The 19,572-nt window shown below is 31.7% G+C and overlaps 3 protein-coding genes and 1 pseudogene across 4 annotated transcripts in view; 1 reads left to right on the top strand and 3 right to left on the bottom strand.

Annotated features, from left to right (window-relative positions):
• The window catches only part of LOC149880014 (uncharacterized), a 182,187-nt gene that overhangs the window by 29,070 nt on the left and 133,545 nt on the right, over positions 1–19,572 (top strand). The gene's annotated exons all lie outside the window — the stretch shown is intronic.
• LOC149880024 (uncharacterized) overlaps positions 23–19,572 on the bottom strand; it is a 74,587-nt pseudogene continuing 55,037 nt past the window's right edge. Inside the window, exons 11-12 of the transcript XR_016446112.1 lie at positions 182–441; positions 23–50 (exon numbers count right to left, since the gene is read on the bottom strand). The product of XR_016446112.1 is annotated as an uncharacterized LOC149880024 (transcript). The remainder of the gene's footprint in view (positions 51–181; positions 442–19,572) is intronic.
• On the bottom strand, positions 3,850–7,252 carry LOC149880028 (uncharacterized). Its single transcript, XM_090070810.1, has one exon. It carries the CDS (start codon positions 7,095–7,097, stop codon positions 5,826–5,828), a length of 1,272 nt encoding a protein of 423 aa, XP_089926936.1. The 5' UTR covers positions 7,098–7,252; the 3' UTR covers positions 3,850–5,825.
• LOC149880027 (ATP-dependent DNA helicase PIF1-like) lies at positions 14,883–15,411 on the bottom strand. The gene has a single exon (XM_090070603.1). It carries the CDS (start codon positions 15,354–15,356, stop codon positions 14,883–14,885), a length of 474 nt encoding a protein of 157 aa, XP_089926729.1. The 5' UTR covers positions 15,357–15,411.

Below are 19,572 nucleotides of genomic sequence, written 5' to 3'. Positions count from 1 at the left end.
TCTCGCGGTAACTTGTAAAATGCTACATACTCGTATCATCAACCATATGCCTGAATATAATACTAAGTGCAACACAAAGATATGGCAGATTTTTCTACTCACTCTTCAGACTAAGAAATATTTTTACCCGTAAGCACGCTATTTGATGCGTAAATAATTATAATTTTTGCGCCATATTTACCTTTTCTTAATACATTAATCCGAGGCTAGCCACATTTGTCTTCAAATGCGATAAAAAGGAAAACTGGAAGTCTATTTCCTTGCAGAGCCGTTATGCTGTTTCGGACTTCGGAAACGCATTAAGCGTGGACTGCAGCAAATGATTCCTCAATTGAAAATCGTCAAAAGCAACATCACGCGGGATTGAGCAAATATTAGCAATATGTTTTACGAACGCAAATGCATACAAGCCACAGTCAACGATATTTGTATGTTGCTGCACTGATACAACACCGACAATACCCTCAGTTAAATGTATTATAGCACAAATTTGCCGACTAATATGGTTTTTCACATTGGCTCAAAACATACTGTCGGAAAAAAAAAAAAATCTCACCAGCAGAAAATTCGGAAGTACTAATTGTCAACCAGCGAGTATCACCACCACGTAACAACTTGACAAAAGATGCTTTTTGTGTATTTAGAATAAAAGGAAACCACATACACCTGTGATCGTCTTTTGCATGCTGTGGAAAACAACATCAGTGTTATTGAAATATCTAGCAAATAATCTGAAGAGAGATTACAGTTAGGTGATAGATGATATCTTTCTACAAGTAATTGGTTAGGAACCTCAGGAGCAACTTATAACTCATCAATAAACATATCTTTTCCGTTAACAGGTTTAACAACGCTCACTCTACTAACTCAGCATTTTCACTTTTATACATCAAAAATATTTTAGAAACAGCTCTTCTTTGATCTTTATGAGAACCAACACGATCACTTCAATGCTTTATTAATTTACGAGCAGGAATTGAGATGTGCTTCTTTGATGTTCCAGGCAACTTGTCCTGTACTGGAGGAGTTGGAATTCTGGATTTTCTAGTTCTTGGTCGTTTATGTTTTTCTATGTGGCCAGCAATAGTATTATGCACAAAAACAATTTTTTCTGAATTTTGTTTAGACTCAAATGATAGGTTTCGGATGTTTGTGAGCATTTCCTTAAAATTCAGTCCAGAGTAAACACTTGTATTATTTTTTAGATCTCTGACTTCCAATCTTAAGTAATGGTCTCTCCTGTTTTATGGCTACTTGTACCTTCTGGCTGATTATAAGGTGTTTTTACTCGTGATACTTCATAATCATCTACATCTAAGTTCAAGTATGGCGACTTTAGATAAATTGGTGACAGCGCACTCCATGAACAAGCAGGGTACTTTCTGCATACTAAAAAAATGTGTTTTTATGGTCGGCTGTTGATATCCTCAAGCTTGATCAGGAAGCGAGAGCGATCGCTCTTCAAAACTAAATACGGAAGTAATTTTAAGTTGCGATAAACTGACCAGATTATTAAGGCATTTTAATAACATTTTAGTTTATGGTATCGATGATCAAGAGCACAAAGGGAATACGTCCACAAAACATTGTTTTAAGAAATCTGAAATTGAAAGTTTGATAATCTATATAAATTCTAGATATTTTTAAACTGATTTTTAACTCAATGCATTCTTCAATTAATTATGTCTTGATTTAAACCATTTTATTTTCATCTGTTTTACAAAAATCAATACAAATTATGTTAATTTGACAACCTGTGTGGATATATTACTATTGTGCACAAATGAAGTCCTAGATATGGACATATTCCCTGTGTGCATCATACATTTTATATAACTTCAAAGAAACTAATCTTCCATTTGATATCAAATTCTCTTTGATAATAAAATAAAATAAAATGGATTGAATGAAACTAAATCCCAGAATTCTGTACAACTACATTTATTTATAGTTCATACAATAGATCACAGAACATAATATTATTACATTTTAGATTTAGAATTATACAGTTCTTAGTGCCTACTTCTATGTTGAAATACACCTATTTAGCTTAAAGCATACCTTGTTTTAGTTAATTTAGTTTAAGAGTGCATAGATGAAGGGACATCTTTCTATAATTTGGTTTAATTATTTAAATAATATCTACTCAATGACATGTCTCACAACTTATTAGACTGGCACATACGTTGGCATAAACACTAATTTACCAAGTGTGATCACAAATAATTACTCTGCGTGTGAACCACTTATCGAATTTATTCGGTTAAATTTTAAGCTAAATGTTCTGTCTCGATACATTCGAGAAAAGGAACATTTTGCGTATTATAGAATCCTATTTAACAGATACACCCAATTACCTTCCCAACAATACTTATGGTATGTGTTGCAGCTATAACAATGGGCACAACGGTTACATCGGTGTTCCACATTCTGGCATCTTCTAATTTTAGTGGATGAGGGCAATTCATATGAAAGTATAATTATCTATGTTGGTTATATTTCTTTCAGTCAGAGTATTGAAATATAGCACAAGGTAACAAGCAAGTTATTAATAAAGGAAAATGCATTTTTAACTTTTGAATCAATTTTTATTTAATACAAAACATAATCATTAATTATAAGGTAAATTTTTAATATAATCGCTGTAATCAGTAGGAAAGTCTTCTCATATCGTATGATATACTTGCTACGCATTGAAATTTGCATTTACAGTCTGTGTTGGTTCTTTGATAAAGAAAAAATTTCTGCCACATTTCCAGTGGCGTGAGTGCAATGGTGTTCTGAGTATTTATGACTAGTTTTGCAGCTATCCATTCCAGAAAAACCATTTTAAAATCTATTCCTGCAGCCTCTAGAGGGTAAAAGTTCCTTTAGTACTAAAGAGATGCTGGCATCACCATATATGCTGTCTACTGGGTTAAGATTACCATGTTGCCGAGCTCAATCTCAATGAACTCTGGATTCGATTTTTTCAATTCCTGGCCTTCTTTGAAATATGAAGAAAAGAGATTAGCTGTACCACCTTTTTAATTGATTCTAAACTTTAGTAAATTTGAATCAATAATATCATCGATACCTTCATTACTTAATTTGTCTAAGCTAGCCTTAGTTTCATCCTCTGCTGGTTTAAATTCATTGACCATTAACATTTTCTTTTCGAAAACCAACGATAACAGAGACAATTTTTCTAAAATATCCAATTAACTACAAACTATATTTAAAAGTCTGTATTCATCCAACCCTTTGGATATCCCAGAAATCTTAGCACGCATATAGATGGGTTGTGTGATGACTCATTTTGTTTTTTTTCCCAGTCCCACGCGGTTTCGACAGTATAGAAAATAAACTTTAACAACCGCATAAGTAGAGTTCCATTCTGCTGATATAAAACTTGAATTTAGTTTATTTTATATATTATTTAGTATACTATTTTATACTATAATAAATTTTATATATATTATTTAAATTGCTTCAAAAAAATTTATTTGGAAGAAATCAAAATATTTTCTAACTTTTAACTGTGAAGAGCAAGTAAAATACAAAGAAAAAATAGCTCTTGGAAAGGGATTGGTCTTGCCAGATCCATTATCAATTGATGACTGGCAAAACAATGACACTGCTGGCTTTGATGGAATGTAGATGCCATGGCGCCGGAGTTTTAGAAATTAAATGCCCATTTCACTTTAGGAATGGTCTTGATGGATGGAAAGAAGATAAAGGAATTCCAATTGATATTTAGGGCTACATATTAAAAGAACATAAATATTTCTATCAAATGCAGCATCGGATGTATGTAACAGGTAGAACTTAATGTGACTTTTTTGTATGGAGCAATTGACTTAGGGAAATAGATTTTTATTGAGAGTCGAAAGAGATGACAATTTTTGTAAAACATTACTGGAAAAATTGACGTGTTTTCTTAGAAGTGATACTTCCAGAACTATTACGCAGAAAGAAAGACCCATAAAATGAGTTAGAAGAGAAAAAGTACTGTCTTTGCCAGAAACCTAGTTTTTATCCAATGATTGAATGTGATAGTCCAAACTGCAAATTTGAATGGCACCACTACTCGTGTGTCAGTATAAAACATGCACCCAACAAATCATGGATTTGCCCAACTTGCAAGGATATAAAACAAGAATCAAAAATAAAAATAAAATAAACTATTTTCCAGTTTTTCAGTAAAACAACAACACTATTACTCATATTTACTAGTCCAACATATAGTAAAAACTATGTTATCTAATAAATCAACTTGTCTTATAGGTAATTTAACATTCAAAGTGTCAAATTTTTTCAAGCGTCCAATAACTCGCTCTACGTGAATTCTTACATTAGTAAGTTGCCTAGATTTATCTACTTCTTTAGCAGAGAGTTGACTTCTTCCTTTTGTGAAAGCTGGTATTTTTAATATTGCACCTTTTGTTGCGACTTCTTGTTCTATTCGAAAGCCTCAGTCTGCCAGAATAAGATCACCAGTTTCAAGCATCTTAAGAGAACCTGACTGTATTGTAATCTGTTTATCTTAAACACGGCCACCCCAGCCTTGAGAACAGAAACTTACAGAACCTGTTGGGGTGATACTTATTAGATATTTAATTGTATTACTATATTTATACGATGACCAAGACTGAGCCCTAGAGTTTAGTCCTAGGGATCTTTGTATAAAAATTTCAAAGCAGTCAATAATTGAAATACCAGTTCTGAAATTATAAAAACTACCAAAAAGTAACCCGTAATACGGGTTATCGTCGGTCTGTTACTTAATTTATAGTGGCTGTTTTCCACAATTTAAAGTTGCGAAACCTTAACTAATACCCAAAAAGAAAAACGCCTTCAAATTGAAAAAATTAAACCATCTGTAAAATTACAAAAATAAGTATTCGGAGGAAAAATAATTTACCAATCACTTAAAATTGAGTAATTTACAACCGATGTAGGTCATATCAGTGTAAGGTAGAAACATTTTCCTCGACATTGCTGAGTTCAAAACAATTCGTTTTTAGTTACTGACACAAAATAATAACACTTCGTCATGCTTTAAATTGACGAAAGAGCAAAGCTAAATTCTTGTAATAATTTTTACAACATGAACTTTAATTAATAAGATTAATATAAAGTATAGTTGAGCTTTTACCGACTTTTAAATTTACCGGTAAATCGGTAAAAAAAATCAAAATTTACCGGTAAAATCGGTAAAAAATACAAAGGCATAAACAGAAGACCATAAAATGCAGTAATAAGTAAATAAAACACATTAATGTTAGGTTTGAGATTTATTTTTGGATAAAAAATGAGCTTTGAGAAAACAAAGTGTATCAAGTAAGTCGTCACTCATTCTGCATCGAATTTTTATCACAAATAATCCTGTGTCAGAAAAGGCTCGCTCAGATTCGACACTTGTTGGTGGGATGGTTTCTAGTGCATTGAACAAAAGTTCAAGGTTTGCAGTTCTCTTTCCGGTCGCTTCATAGACCAACATTTCTTTTGAAATGGCCTTGAATTCGTCGTTTGAATTGTGTCGCTGTTTTTTGGCCGAATGCTGTTTGCTTCCTCGAGTTCCTCTTCAAGAGAAAGTGGATTTTCGTCAAGAGTTTGTGAGCCATGCACTTCTTGAATAAACTCCAGGTCATCTGGATTTGTTGGAAAAAGCCTAGACAGCAAGTTTTTGGCGGTCTTTTGAAGTACAGACTTCGGAGGCATATTGAAAATTTTATGCTCTTCAATGTCGGACAAGCATTCTGGATTGGAAAGATTACAAGATTGCTCTGCCTTCTCTCTTCAAAGCGTCTCAAAATTGCACTCTTCATTGCAATGCAAAGAGGTCAATCTTGTTGTTTTAGTCTGTTCACAAGAAACTTGAAATTTCCTTCAGCCATAAGAAGAGTTGCATTTTGTCGGCAAAGTGCTTCTGCTGCTAATTTTACTGGTTCAAGAGCAGCAACAATGTCGGATAAAATGTTTTCATCATCACTGCAAATCAAATGTGGAGAAATGTCCTTCAATACTTTTCTGATTGAATGTTTGACTTTGAGGAACTGTTGAATCATTGATAGCAGACTGTTCCATCTTGTTCTGCAGTCAAGTATAAGTGAAACCTCTTTCCCGTGCTCTTTCTCAATTTCTTCTTGAAGGACGTCATTTGTGACGGGCGATTTTCGAAATAACTTGACAATTTTTCTGACTTTAGTGATGACAGATTGCAAGTGAACTTTCACTTTCGGAATGGGAATGTTTTCATCCATGGCAGCACCAAGAAAACTGACTTCGATGTCAGATTCAGATTCGTCACTGCTGACTTCGTCGTCGTCGCTTGTTTCTTCAAATGAGTTTTGTTGGATTTGTTGAGAAGGCTTCTCGTACAGCACTTCTTGAACGGCCAAGTGCATTCCGTGGGTATAACAAGTTTGATGCTCGGTTGGAACTAGTTTTCCGAACTTAACCATCATGGAAGCTCCGTCAGTAACTGAGCAGACAATGCTGTCGCCTAGTTTCAACCCAAATTCTGCCGCTTTTTCAGTGACAACAGCTGCAGCTTTTTCAGCCGGCAGAGATCCGGAAATTCGAGTGAAGCCCAGATTCCAGTGATTGTTTTTTTGATGAATATTAATATTCATGTACCTTCGATTTTTCAAAGAAGTGTACTCATCCAGTGTAATTGAAAAGCGTTTTCCCATTGTCATTAAAGAATTGAAAGTGTTTTTAAAGTCATTCCTTACGCCAGTTGCAAACTTTTTAACTGACTGGATTGCTTGTTTGTGATTTTTTGGGAAATCATAACCTTTTTCAGACATTGCAGATCGAATGAAAGAGCTGTTAACAATGGCATTGAAACTAAATCCATCCAGTGCTGTAAGTCTTGAAATCACTTCTTCAATTGGTTGCTTTTGAAAAAAAGTTGAAATCTTAGGCCTTTTTGATAGTGATGCAGTTTTTGGTGTCACTTTTTCCTGTGTTTCCTTTTTGATTCCATGTTTCTTGTCTAAGTGATACCACATCCCAGTTGTGGAACTTGTGTATTGACTTGTATTTCCACAAATTTTGCAAGTAACTGTTTTCCCTTTGTTTAAGGTGCAGTGTTTCCAAGCGTCCGACATTTTGCCGAAACGCAAATCAAATTTAGACTACAATAAATATGAATGATGAAGACATTGCAATGACATCGCAAATGGCGGTCGCTTTTTTGTAACAGTGAAAAAAAAAAAAAAAAAAAATCATCTAGAAAAAAACAAATACTATTAAAAGTAAAAAAGAAAAATATAAATATATTAAAGAATAAATGAAAGCATTAACAAAATTAAGCCAAAAGAAAAAAAAAGAAAAAAAATGTCAATCAAATACAACGAAAAGATTTCTTTATATTAAAATGTATGGAAAAAAAAAAAAAAGAAGTAAAACGCTAATCAAATTTAAGAAAAACATGTAACGTTTTTATAAATTCATAAAGTCGAAGATGTAAATCACTTTTCAAGCATAAGAAACAACAGCTTTGTTGACAGGTAAATGAAAATAAAATTTTTGATTAAATTTTTAGTTTATTGGTTGAGCCATTTCAAGCATTCTAAAACATTTTCAAGCATCCTTCAACGTTATTATAAAAACAATAATTGCCGAAATTTAACGACATCATTTCACCGGTAAATCGGTAAAACAATTTTACCGATTTACTGGTAAATTTTCGGTAAAAGCTTAACCGTAATATAAAGCGAAGGTAAATTATACATGAATTATTAATTTTTTGGTATCCCCTTGATACATGTTTCTTTAAAAAAAGGAAATTGACTTAAAAACGTTAAATGCACACAACTAAATAAATTTATTAAAAATAACTAAACATTTGACCTTTACTATATATGGCACTAATTTGACCACTTTTTATATATAACCTCTTTGTTTCAATAGTTTTTAGTAAACGGAAATTTCCTGCCATTTACAAAAAATTCCTTTTGCTTCTCGAAATTTAATTCTCTTAAATATTTTGACGCTACATAAAGGACCCCCTTCCCCGTTTTTGCTTTAATGGTGGTCAGGAGAATAGAGTTATTATTGTTAAGAGTAATCAGTTTTTTGATGAAGACCTTTTACCAGAATAATAAAATATAAAACAATCATTTACATGTATAATAATTTTTCTTTTTAATATTCATGAAAATTTAACATATAAGAATTTTTTATTTCCTTAAAAGTGTTGCAAATGCAAACTAAGCTAATTAATTAAACACCTTATAAAATTTAAGAAACTCAATATTTGACAAATGCGTAAAACTACAATATTCTCCATGTTTTTAAAGGTTTTTAGTTGCGACCCCCCGTTTAAAGAGATCCCTTAAGTTACTTAAAGCATAATATAAGGCATAAAATACAGAAAATTGTTAAAAAATTGAACTAATTGCATAACTTCATATCATTTTAACTGACAAAAATTTACAATAAAAGGTAACCAGGTTTTTTTTTTTATAAATCGTATAAATGTGTCAATCGTAAATCTTAAAAAAAAAAAAAAAAAAAATGGAATTTTCATACCATAATTACAACAACAACAAAAAAAAACACGACATAAAAACTGAAAATCGATTTACCTATTTAGAGTAATATATTTATCATGGCAGTTAATATAAATATCTATCAAAAACGTAACAATAAGATATATTTCGTAGCACAAAAGGATTAACAATACTTAAAAAAAAATAAAATAAAATTAAGATGTAAATTGCATTTTTACTATGTTGTATTGGGTTTTAGTAAATGAAAAATAATAAACAAAATTAAAATATGAAAAGCAAAGTTAGAAAACCAATTAAAGTTAATTATATATTTATCTTTTTACTTAACATATAAATACATAAGAGTATATTTGTTTTTATATTCAATATTAGTCATTCAATTATTTCAAATTTAGGACATTAAAACACCCTAGATTTAAAGATAAAGGTTGCATACTCTCTCATACATATTACGCTAAACATAAACAGGCATTATTATGTGTTTCCAGAATAATTAAAAAATGCTAGACAACACAACCTAGCTCTGAAGCAGTAACACCGCCTAGCACTAAATGCTGCCAAGTAACACCTCTGCTATAAGTACACCGATTGGCTGGCAAAGTTATCAATCTTTCACAACAAAATGCCAATTCACACCATTTTGAAATCATGGAAACAACATTATTAAAACATATATACAATTATAAACAAACATGATTTTATATAACACCATGGCCTTCTTTGTTTATACGGCCGGATATTTTACATTTTGAAAAAAAAAAATAGAAGAGCAGTTTTCAAAATCGTAAGGTTTCGAAAACTTAAGACTTGTATACTTGCAAATTTATTTTACTTTCTAAATTTTAAGGTCGACAAAAGTAGTTTATATTCATGAATTTTGGTACTAAACGAATATTATATAAGAAATAAATAAATATAAAGATATCAAAACAAGCCTTCATTTTAAAATTTAGAATTTAAGTAAACAGACACAATTTAATAAACAAGAAAAAAATCTTTTTCTTTTTTTATCAAAATAAAAATTTATTGTATTATATATAGTTTATAGAGTTTTTACAAATTTTCTCTTTTTTAAGATTTTACATGATCAACAGCTATTTCGCTTGTAGAGATAATTCTTTTATTATTAAGGAAAATGTTGATGAAAATTCTTCCAGCAAGTTTTATCCCAGTATTCTTATGCATGGGACAAGAAAAACTCTGAAAAGAGTCACAAAAGTGATTTAACTAATATTCTAAAGCTTGCAGTGCATGTAAATTAAATTTCTTTATTTTGTTATAAGAGTAGTCAATCATAGTAAACGATGTGCTAGCATAATCCAAAAGTGATGGTGAAGGAATAGTGAGACCACCCCTAGAAATAATTGTTAAAAAAGCATGATCAGGATTGCTTTCATCAATATTAGCACAAATTCTTGGCAACATGTACCAACGCGTTTTTAGTTTCTTTGCTATATATCGAGCAATTTGTTGCCAATGTAGGACGCCCTTCTAGCAATTGCTTCATGATTTGTATCAGCCCTTTTTCTTTTTATTTACACTAAAAATAAAGTTTGATAATAATTGAATAAGTCTATTTACAATAATGAACTTTTGGTTAGCTATCTGGCGCAAAAAATATATGACCGCGCCTTGTCTACTCTGATCTGTATATTCTCTTACTCTGTTTTCAATGGTGTTAATATCTTTATACTGAAGGTAGTTTTGCCTGAATATAGTCTCTTTGCAACTTTCTAATTCTGCGGCAGGTATGAATAATTCACCTTGCCTCAGTCTTTCATTTGTTGCAATTAGTATATTTGTTGCAATTAGTATAGTGCCTTGAGTTCATTATCTTTAATTCTTTTAATAAAGCAATTAACTCAGCTTTATGTGCCTTTTTATTTTTCTTTCTGTTTTTATTATTGTTTCAGGCAATTCCACCTCAGTATCAATATTGCTATTGAAATTTATGAAATGAGTGTATACCTTCCACATATTTAATGGCGTTTTGGAAGTAAGCAACGCTATTAATATGCTTAATTTCAATATATATGGTGCATTTCTCACATTTTGATCCGTAACGTTTGTTTGTCATCTCATTGCAGCCTCGACATATATATCTTCTACTTCTGAATAGGTTTCTTCGCATTGCGAGTGAGTCTCTATCGAAGGACCTGTTCTTGGCAAAGAGATTATGCGAGGCTTTGATGACGTGTGTGGAGGTGGCTTGAGTGTTTGGTTTCTTTTTTGACTCTGTACTCACATTTAACGTGGGTTCTTTAACATTTATTATTTGTAAATAGTACACTTACATTTCTATCGATGTCGAAGTTTGTTTGCTTTAGCAACTCTTCTAATTCATTGTCTTGTGTAGCTAAGTCTTTTATTGCTTCGTCTACTTCGTCGTCATCACTTATGCTTATCACTTCGTTCTTTTCTTCTTCTTTATTTGTGATGTCTTCTTATTCTTTTTTGCTCAATCCAGCATTTTTGATGCTGTCGAGTACATCATCAATCAGGTTGTGCTCCTGTAATTGTTTTACATATTTTTCTTCTCCTGTTACGTTCACTAGTTCTTGCAAAGTTTCGTAGTATTGCATCTGGTTAGGGCAATCGTATGAGTTTGTTTTCAAGAACTTGTACTTTGAACTTCTGTATTTCTTCTTCACTTTTTGAAGTAGGTTTTCTTTTTAACATCTTTGTGTTTGGCATTTTTTTTCTTTTGATAGCTCTTTTCTCGTTGGTAGTCGCTTTGAAATGAGCGTAGTTTTTTGTTTTTTTTTTTCTATTTATATTTTTTAACCCCAAATTTCATAGGTTGCCTCTCTGGTATAAACCGGTCCCACACTTGTTTAACACGAAATCTTTTATAAATTCCTTATCGACCGACCATCATCCCTACGGCCGCGGGTCGATAATGTGCTATAAGATAAGTATACTAAAGTATGTTCATCATAATAACCTTCAGAAGGATCAAAGCTTCTTTCGATAACGAAATCTGGAAACGCGGACGACTCGGAATTGGGGGGCTGCTCCGCCATACTTAACGTGAAAGCCTCTCTGATGCCAACCTTTTCTTCCTTCGGGATGAACGAACATTCTTGTTTTCGTTAAGGGCGTCAGCAAGACTGGAATAAAAGGCTTCATAAGGAGGAACACGATCTTTTAATGTGGTAAAGGACCAGAATGCTTCGCAGTCTGCATTTTGAGCGAATCAGAAACCATACCATACCAAATTGCTTTCATTATATCAGACGGACGATTATTATCTGGAGGTAAGGTATTTTTAATTTTGGTAAAGTATTTTTAACATTAACATTTCGTAATAAAGGAATGTCAGTAGGCTTATATATAGGTTCATAAGAAGTCCGTTTCAAACGCATATAATATGGTAAATCAGAAGTTGGAACAGGTTTATAATCAGAATGAAAATCCAAGAAGAATCTTGAGTACTATCAGTAGAAAACAAACTACTCACATCATCAGAAGAAGTTGAACGAGGACTATTAGAATTCCAATCAGATTCAGAATACAACATATCTTCCATTAAACTGGTAGGACGAGTAGGACCAAACTCCTTCATATTAATCTTTTCATAAGACGTCATCTCATTCTAGCTTGCTTCAAAATACGCCTAATTTGACCGACATCAGGGACAGCTTTAAAAATGTCTTTAACAAATTTAACCGCACTGATCGCTGTCTTAAGGTTAACAGCACCTGCCATTCCAGTAAGTACTGACTCACCAATTTGAGCAGCAGCAGGGTCCTTAAAGTTTTTTTCATTGACGCCAAATAGTTGAGAATCCCATCCAGGGGCCACCTTTACCTTCTCATCGGGCACCTTGCGCGGCCGGGTCTGAGTTCCGTTCGGATTATAACCTTGTGGTATTGGAAAAATATAATCGTTCGCCATGGCTAAATCCAATGGAATGGCATCCACATAGAGTCCATATATCGCATGCAAACAAATTATGATCAATGCACTCATAAAAACTCATATAAACTCATACATACTGTCTTACCAGCACCTCTTTCTCTACTTTCTGGTGCTTGTATCATGATTTCTGGAGTTTACTGAACTGTATTGATATCAAGAAGGAAGTTTTTCAAATCTGTTAAATTATTTTCTGACTCGAGTGGCAATTTCAAACTATCATCAAAGTTAATACTTTCTTTAACTATACTTCTGATTTTTAATACTTTTTCAGAAATAGTGACATCTTTTGAAACAACCAAAAATCTTCCACAACTCATTTGTCTATATTGTCCAAATCTCCTTTCTAATGGGTCACTTTGAAACCTCCCAGTTAAAACAAAGTTATATCCGTCATTAAGTAAGTCCTCAATCAATTAGGCACGACATTTAAGTGTTCTTATCAATGCTGCAGCTGTTTGAGCACTTAAAGTAAACTTCTCACAGTTTGGTACCTTTTACATTGCCAAGCTTCAATCCAGTGTGCCATTTCCCTTAAAAATTCAGTTTTTTTTAATCTCCAGAAACAACTGCAATACCTAAAATATTACACTTTGAATACTGACATTTTGAGTTTCACAAAGCCCACCACTTGTAAAACAATGTCAAAAAATTTGTACTACTTTTAAGATCAGGGAAATATGAATGAATTTTTGCAGAAGTAGTTTCATCAAAAATTGCAAGTGCTAAAGAAATGTTTTGTTTAAAATTGCCTGGATGTAATACTTTCATTGTTATTTTTGGTGCTTTACGCAAACCAGCATCAAGAGCGAGGTCTTTTTCATAAATATTGTGGAAGGTGCTCCATTTTATTTCTCCACCACATACAGTTATAGGGTCTTTAAATCCATCAAACTTAAAATCTGGAAATAAAAATCTTTTACAATTTAACAAATTATTTCTGATATTTTTAATAAGATATACAACATCAAAACAAAGGTAAATCTTTTTTAGATTGTAAATAAAAAACATATCTTTAGCTTGTTGATTTGATGCACAAAGTATTTTTTTGAAACAAGAAACATTTGAGGAATGGTTGTCACACACACTAACTCTAACACTAAGTTCACATTCAGTAAGAATACGAGACATTCAAAAATTTCTTCTTTCAACCATTCAGCATTGTTTTTTTTTAGGTGATAATTTAATCACAAATGGAATGTTTGGTTTCAGGCCAACTATGATAAAATAAACTATTCCATTATACCATTCTCCAGACTCATCACTACCACCAAAATACTCTTCACATTTTATCATCTCTCCACCAAAGTACTCTTCACATTTTTGCAAGTACATTTCATCAAAAATCAAGCAAATGTCTTGAGATATCTTCCCTTCTAATTTCAAATGTTTTGAACAACTTAGAGCATCAATATTTGCACTAGTTATTTTTTTAAGTAAAGATATTGGTGGTAAAGGCAATTCTTCCCTCAAAGGTTGGTATGACTTTGTAGAAGTATATCGTAACATCAGTGAATGCTTTATAATATTGGCTTAAAAAATAGGCTTCTTCATATACTTAACTTAGTCAATATAGATGAAAATTATTCAGCTTGTCATTTAATGTAGGTAGGAAAATTATAAAGTATACGAAACCAATTAGACAATGGCAGGAGTGAACCTTTGTAAAATAATTTAACATGCACCTCATTGTTTATGCGAATTCACTCTGTAACTTCAGAAATAGATAAAATACTATGACTCAATTTATAAAAAATTACATGATCATCATATTTAAAGAATGATAAGCATCTGGAGCAATAATTTCAGTAACATCATCAAAGTTATTAATCAAATCTCTCAATAAAAACTGTCCTTATTGATCTGGCTAATATATTCTTTTAGTTGGTGATTTTCTTAACGAATTAGAAGATTTTATAAGTTGTGATGGACCTTCTTCAGGCAAATTTGTGCAATCAAAAATAGTTGGAATAGACTTAAGTTTTTTTATTAATCGAAAATTTTGATTCGCATTACCTTTCTTATAATATATTTTTTCAAAATGTTTGATACATATTACGGAAGAATTAGTAGGTGTCCAATCTTTTCCAATTTAATCCAATTTTTTTGTCAACTCTTCATTTTTTGATACTTTACCATCATAGTTTGAACAACAATTCACAAAATAACATTTGTTAACCATATGTTTTGAAACTCTAAATACTGCTTTTAAAATGCCCTACGAAAAAACTGGCCTTATTTTTTTATTTTTATTTTATTTTTTTCGAAGTACAAAATATCCGGCCGTAAAAATAAAGTAGGCCATGAAAGCACATATAAACAAATTTTAAAGTAATATTAAATGACAGATATATTAGTTAAAAACTATGAAAAAAAAAATTCAAATTATAAATAAAGTTATACAAACAAAATGTGCTCACAAACTGCAAACAGTAAATTTCCTAACTGAAAATCTAAAGATTAAAAATTAAGAACATTAGAAAATTTCACATTATTTGTGTAACACTTTTCACCTACCATACCTTGAATGAGATGTTTATTAATTTTGAAAAACAAACTATTAAATGCTCTAGTTCTTGAACATGCAATATATAGTTGACCATGAGAGAAACATGGTTTTTTGAGGTATACCCCTACTCTATCAAATGTTTGACCTTGACATTTATTAATTGTCATTGAATAAACCAATCTGACAGGAAACTGACGACGTTTCAGAACAAAAGGTAAATTTGAATCTAATAGAGCCAACTGAATTTGAGGAACAAAAACCCGTTTACCGCCAGAAACACCTGTCAAAACCTCTGCATCAGTATAATTATTTTGAATAGCACAAACATTCATTTGAGTACCATAGCATAACCCAGCTTTGAGATCTAAATTTCTAAGTAGCATAATTACACAACCAATTTTCAATTTTAAACAATGAGGTAGCATACCTGAAGGAGTTAAGCTGTTCAAAAACTCAACAGAAAAGTTTTTTCTTTCATTAACGTCATCGGTATCAATTTGATTAGCACTTAAATTAATTTTGACCTCACCCAGACGAGATTCAAGCACTTGTTCGTTGATTGATAATGAATCAACATTAGTTTGTGTTAAAATCACGCGTTTAGAATAATCATTTTGATCAGCATCTCCGAAAATCTTCTCAATAATCGATTCATTTTCTCTAATAATGCACTGATTTGGTATTTCAATGCATCTTTTAAAAGGATCCTCCGCTTTGACAGGTTATATTCCCAAGTTTTAGTAGCCATTGGGAAAATTCACCTTCCCCATCTTGTACTCTCATATTTTCAGTTAAAGCAAACTTCTGCACCCATTGCAAATGCGAACAGCATTTTATACATGATTCTACTATCTCAGCTGGTTTTCCTCTTTTCACAACACATGAGGCATGTTTAGGTGTCATGGATGTTTCATCAAGCAAAAATAAACTAACTTGAATAAAAAATGCCCGTGTATAGAGGTAAGAGTTTCATTCCATGTGCTATTATCCAATATTGGAACAGGAAGTTTGAATAAGCCATGCAATGTAGATCCATTTGAAAGAAGAATTGCTGCTATGCCAGTCCATGCAGCTGTGGCAGATTTAAAGCCCCTACTTATGGTTTCAGCTATCAAATAATTATAAGTAAAGAATTTTCCCCTACCAGCTGGTACATCCATGATAAACAATCTAGAAAATTGGTTTTCTACACTTGTTTGCTCATTCAGTGCAGCAAGGATAGCATTACATACATTTAATTGATTGACCATAAGCAACAGTCTCATTCGATTGGCTTCGTCAATAGATTGTTGAACATTTTCATTAAAATTTTCTGGATTTAAGCCTATAAACTCATAAAAAACAGGCAGATTATAATGAGCCAGCGTTTCACCAATTTGAATAACAATCTGCTTAACTTGATGAAGAGTAGCTTATTCAGCTAATATAAGTGGGACTGAGCAGTGAATGAAATCTTCCATCATAAAAAATATGTATGTATACCAGAGATGTGAAGGATTGTCAGGCTCACAAAAGGTCAAAATAATTGGAAACAACTCTCTAATTTGCTTTGGCATACATGTTAAAACTACCTCAGAAAGAGTATTCTGTCATTGAGTGTCATCTTGCAACAAACCTTTCAAAACACATGCTTCTTGAAACGTTTCAAGGACAATACCATTAACAGTAATCACATCCTCTCAAGATGTTGCTCCTTTTGTTTGCAAAAGTAACATTCGAAGAAAAAACAATTCTCCAGTTGGATTAACTTTAAACATTCTTACTATCACCTTATTACTGCCCCTTTGTGTAACTTTCCATTTAGAATGTTTTTCATCAAATGTAAAGTGATAAGGAATGTCTACATACGAATAGCAATGTGCTCTTTCATTTTCAGTATTGAACCTAAACCATGCAGTTAGTTACGAATCACGTTGAGCTGCCCGATATAAAGTTATTTGTTCTGCTGCTTCTCTAAAATACACTAATTGATTTTCAGGTAGATGTTTACCAAGTACAGCACTTTAAAAACACGGAAAAGACATAATATAAACTGATGTACCAACTATTAACAAAGTAAATGTTTTAAAATATGTATGTAAGATTGAATATATACCTTATATACATATTTAATCACATTTTTAAAACAATTATACAGCTATTCACGAAAGTTAAAACGATTGCAGAATTTTTATCAAGTATGTTTGGTTTTTGTTTAATAAAGTAAAACTGTAAAATGATATCGACTTATTTTTTTTTACTTATTAAAGAAAAATTAACTAGCTTTAAAATGAATATGAACATGTTATAAAAATTTTAATATTTAGTTAGAAAAAAGCTATTACTAAAAGTCTTGAAGGAAAAATAAGAAGCACAAAAGTTTAAACGAATTGCAACATTCGAATCAAAAATAAAAAAAAAAGCGAAATTAATATTTGAAGTGTCCTCCTTTGTTTTTATAGCAAAGATAAACTCGTTTATGCATTGATTCAACGAATTTCATGCACATCACGCGAGGTACCTTCAGCCAGTACTCATTCAAAAGTTGCTTTAAATGCTGAGTTGATTGAATTTCATGGTATGTCAGTTGATTGTCGATCCAAGACCAAATATTTTCGATTGGGTTGAGATCTGGTGATCTAGGGCACCTGGGCATCACATTGAACTTTTTTTATCAAAAAATATTCTTTGATTGAGGTATATTGATTAAATCGGTCTTTACACAGCTCACAGAAGCCTATACCTTTGTGAGAAAAACATCCCCAGATGCCAATCGAACCTCCACCGCCTTTTCGACGATGTTGCAAAAAGCTGTCTGAATATTTCTCAGTTGCAAATCTTTTGACAGAGATCCTTCCCTTGCGGTTTACAACTTGGAAGTTAGCTTCATCACTCCAAATAACTTTTGCCCACTGTTCTACAGACCAATCCAGCCTTTCTTTTGACCACACTCGTTGTTTACGTTTATCCCTGGTTGAAAGAATAGGTTTTTTACCAACTACGTACGTTCCAATACCTTCGTCCGACAATGTTCGTCTCACGAGCTCTCTGCTAACTTTTAGATTATTTTTTGACTCATTGAAGATTTGTGCTAGCTTTTTGTAGCTGAGTCTGGAATTTTCTCTGCTCATTCTGAATATACCATTTTTGGCACGGTTGCTGAGTTTGGATGGTCTCTCAGTACGCGGCATGTCGGAGACGTCCTTGGTAAGTTCCCAGGTTTTGATGGTTTTTCTAACGCAATATTCAGAAATGTTAAGTATTTTGCCTATTTGAACGTTTGTGTGATTTTTTGTCCGCGCCATACCAATAACTTGCTATTTGATGTCACACCCATTCGCAATTGAAATTAATTTGAAATTCACTATATTTTAAGTTGTTTTTTAATAAATAAAAAGCTGCCTGATGATGTTGTGATGAATTTTTGATTGAAAAACTACTCATTTATTTGCTAATTAATTGATAAATACGCTGCGAAAAAAAATTTCGCAGCGGATTTATCAATTAATTTTCAAATAATTGATCCTGAATAAAATCGTTTAAACTTTTGTGAAACCTCTTAATTTGTATCACCTACCTTTTAATGAAATTTCTGAGTAAACGGTAATGAGTCAAAACCTACTTTTTTTTATTCTATTAAGAAATAACCTATTTACCAAATTGGAAAAATAATTATTTTGATATCTATTTCCATTAGGTTTTTATTCAAGAAAAACCGAAGATTAGATTTTAAAATTCTGCAATCGTTTAAACTGTTTAACTTGACTCCATTATTATAACACGTTAATAAAGCAACTGTAAAGCACTTATTACCACATACACATATATATCAAAAAAGCATATATGTGAACAATAAACGTGTGCAAACAAAAATTTTAAAAATGACGCAAGAAAATTTGAAAAGATACAAAATATTTATTTACAAACAATACTCTTTACCTTCTCTTTTTTTTTTTTTATTCATAAGAACTGTAATCCTTATAACAAAATTTAACCTTTACATACTATAACATGTGACATGCTACGTCAGTGTTGACACAAAATTTTAATTTATTTTTATAATTTTTCTAAAAAAGAGCAAAAAAATTTAATTGCATCACAGAAATTTCAAAGTAGTAATAACCATTTTATGGAAATAGCATTAGTATAACTATAAATAACATCCATACCCCTACTTTCATTCTTAAAAATAAAATACTTTTAATTAAGTAACAGACCGACCATAACCCGTATTCTGGGTTGCTTTATGCTAGTTTAAATAAAACTGCTTATAGAAAAACTCAAACTCGAAATATAAACGATTAAAAATTAAGAAAAACTTAAACTCAAAATATAAACTATTTAAAAAATTAAAATCCTTTCCACTTTAAATCCTTTCTACTTTAACTACTAAAAATGTATATATAACTATTTTATATTCTTACTTCAATTTTAATATGATCTTAACGATGATTATTTATCTTAATATATCTGAACTAAAAAATAAATTCCGAAAGGAAAACAGTTTTAACTCGCCTGTGAGTTATTTCTCCAATGGCCGCGTGCATTTAGAGAACGCGCTCTTTTAAAGCTTAGTAACCAATGACGAAACGACGTTAAACATTGAACATTTTTGTAGGAATTATATTATAGATAGAATTAGTATAACTTATAAGAACATCC

Source organism: Hydra viridissima, unplaced genomic scaffold (assembly GCF_058129835.1).
Source record: "Hydra viridissima isolate aposymbiotic clone 2 unplaced genomic scaffold, HvirCarnegie_v1 scaffold_13, whole genome shotgun sequence".
NCBI lineage: Eukaryota > Metazoa > Cnidaria > Hydrozoa > Anthoathecata > Hydridae > Hydra > Hydra viridissima.
The sequence above is the reverse complement of the archived record's forward strand: the minus strand, read 5'-3'. Positions and strand labels throughout refer to the sequence as shown.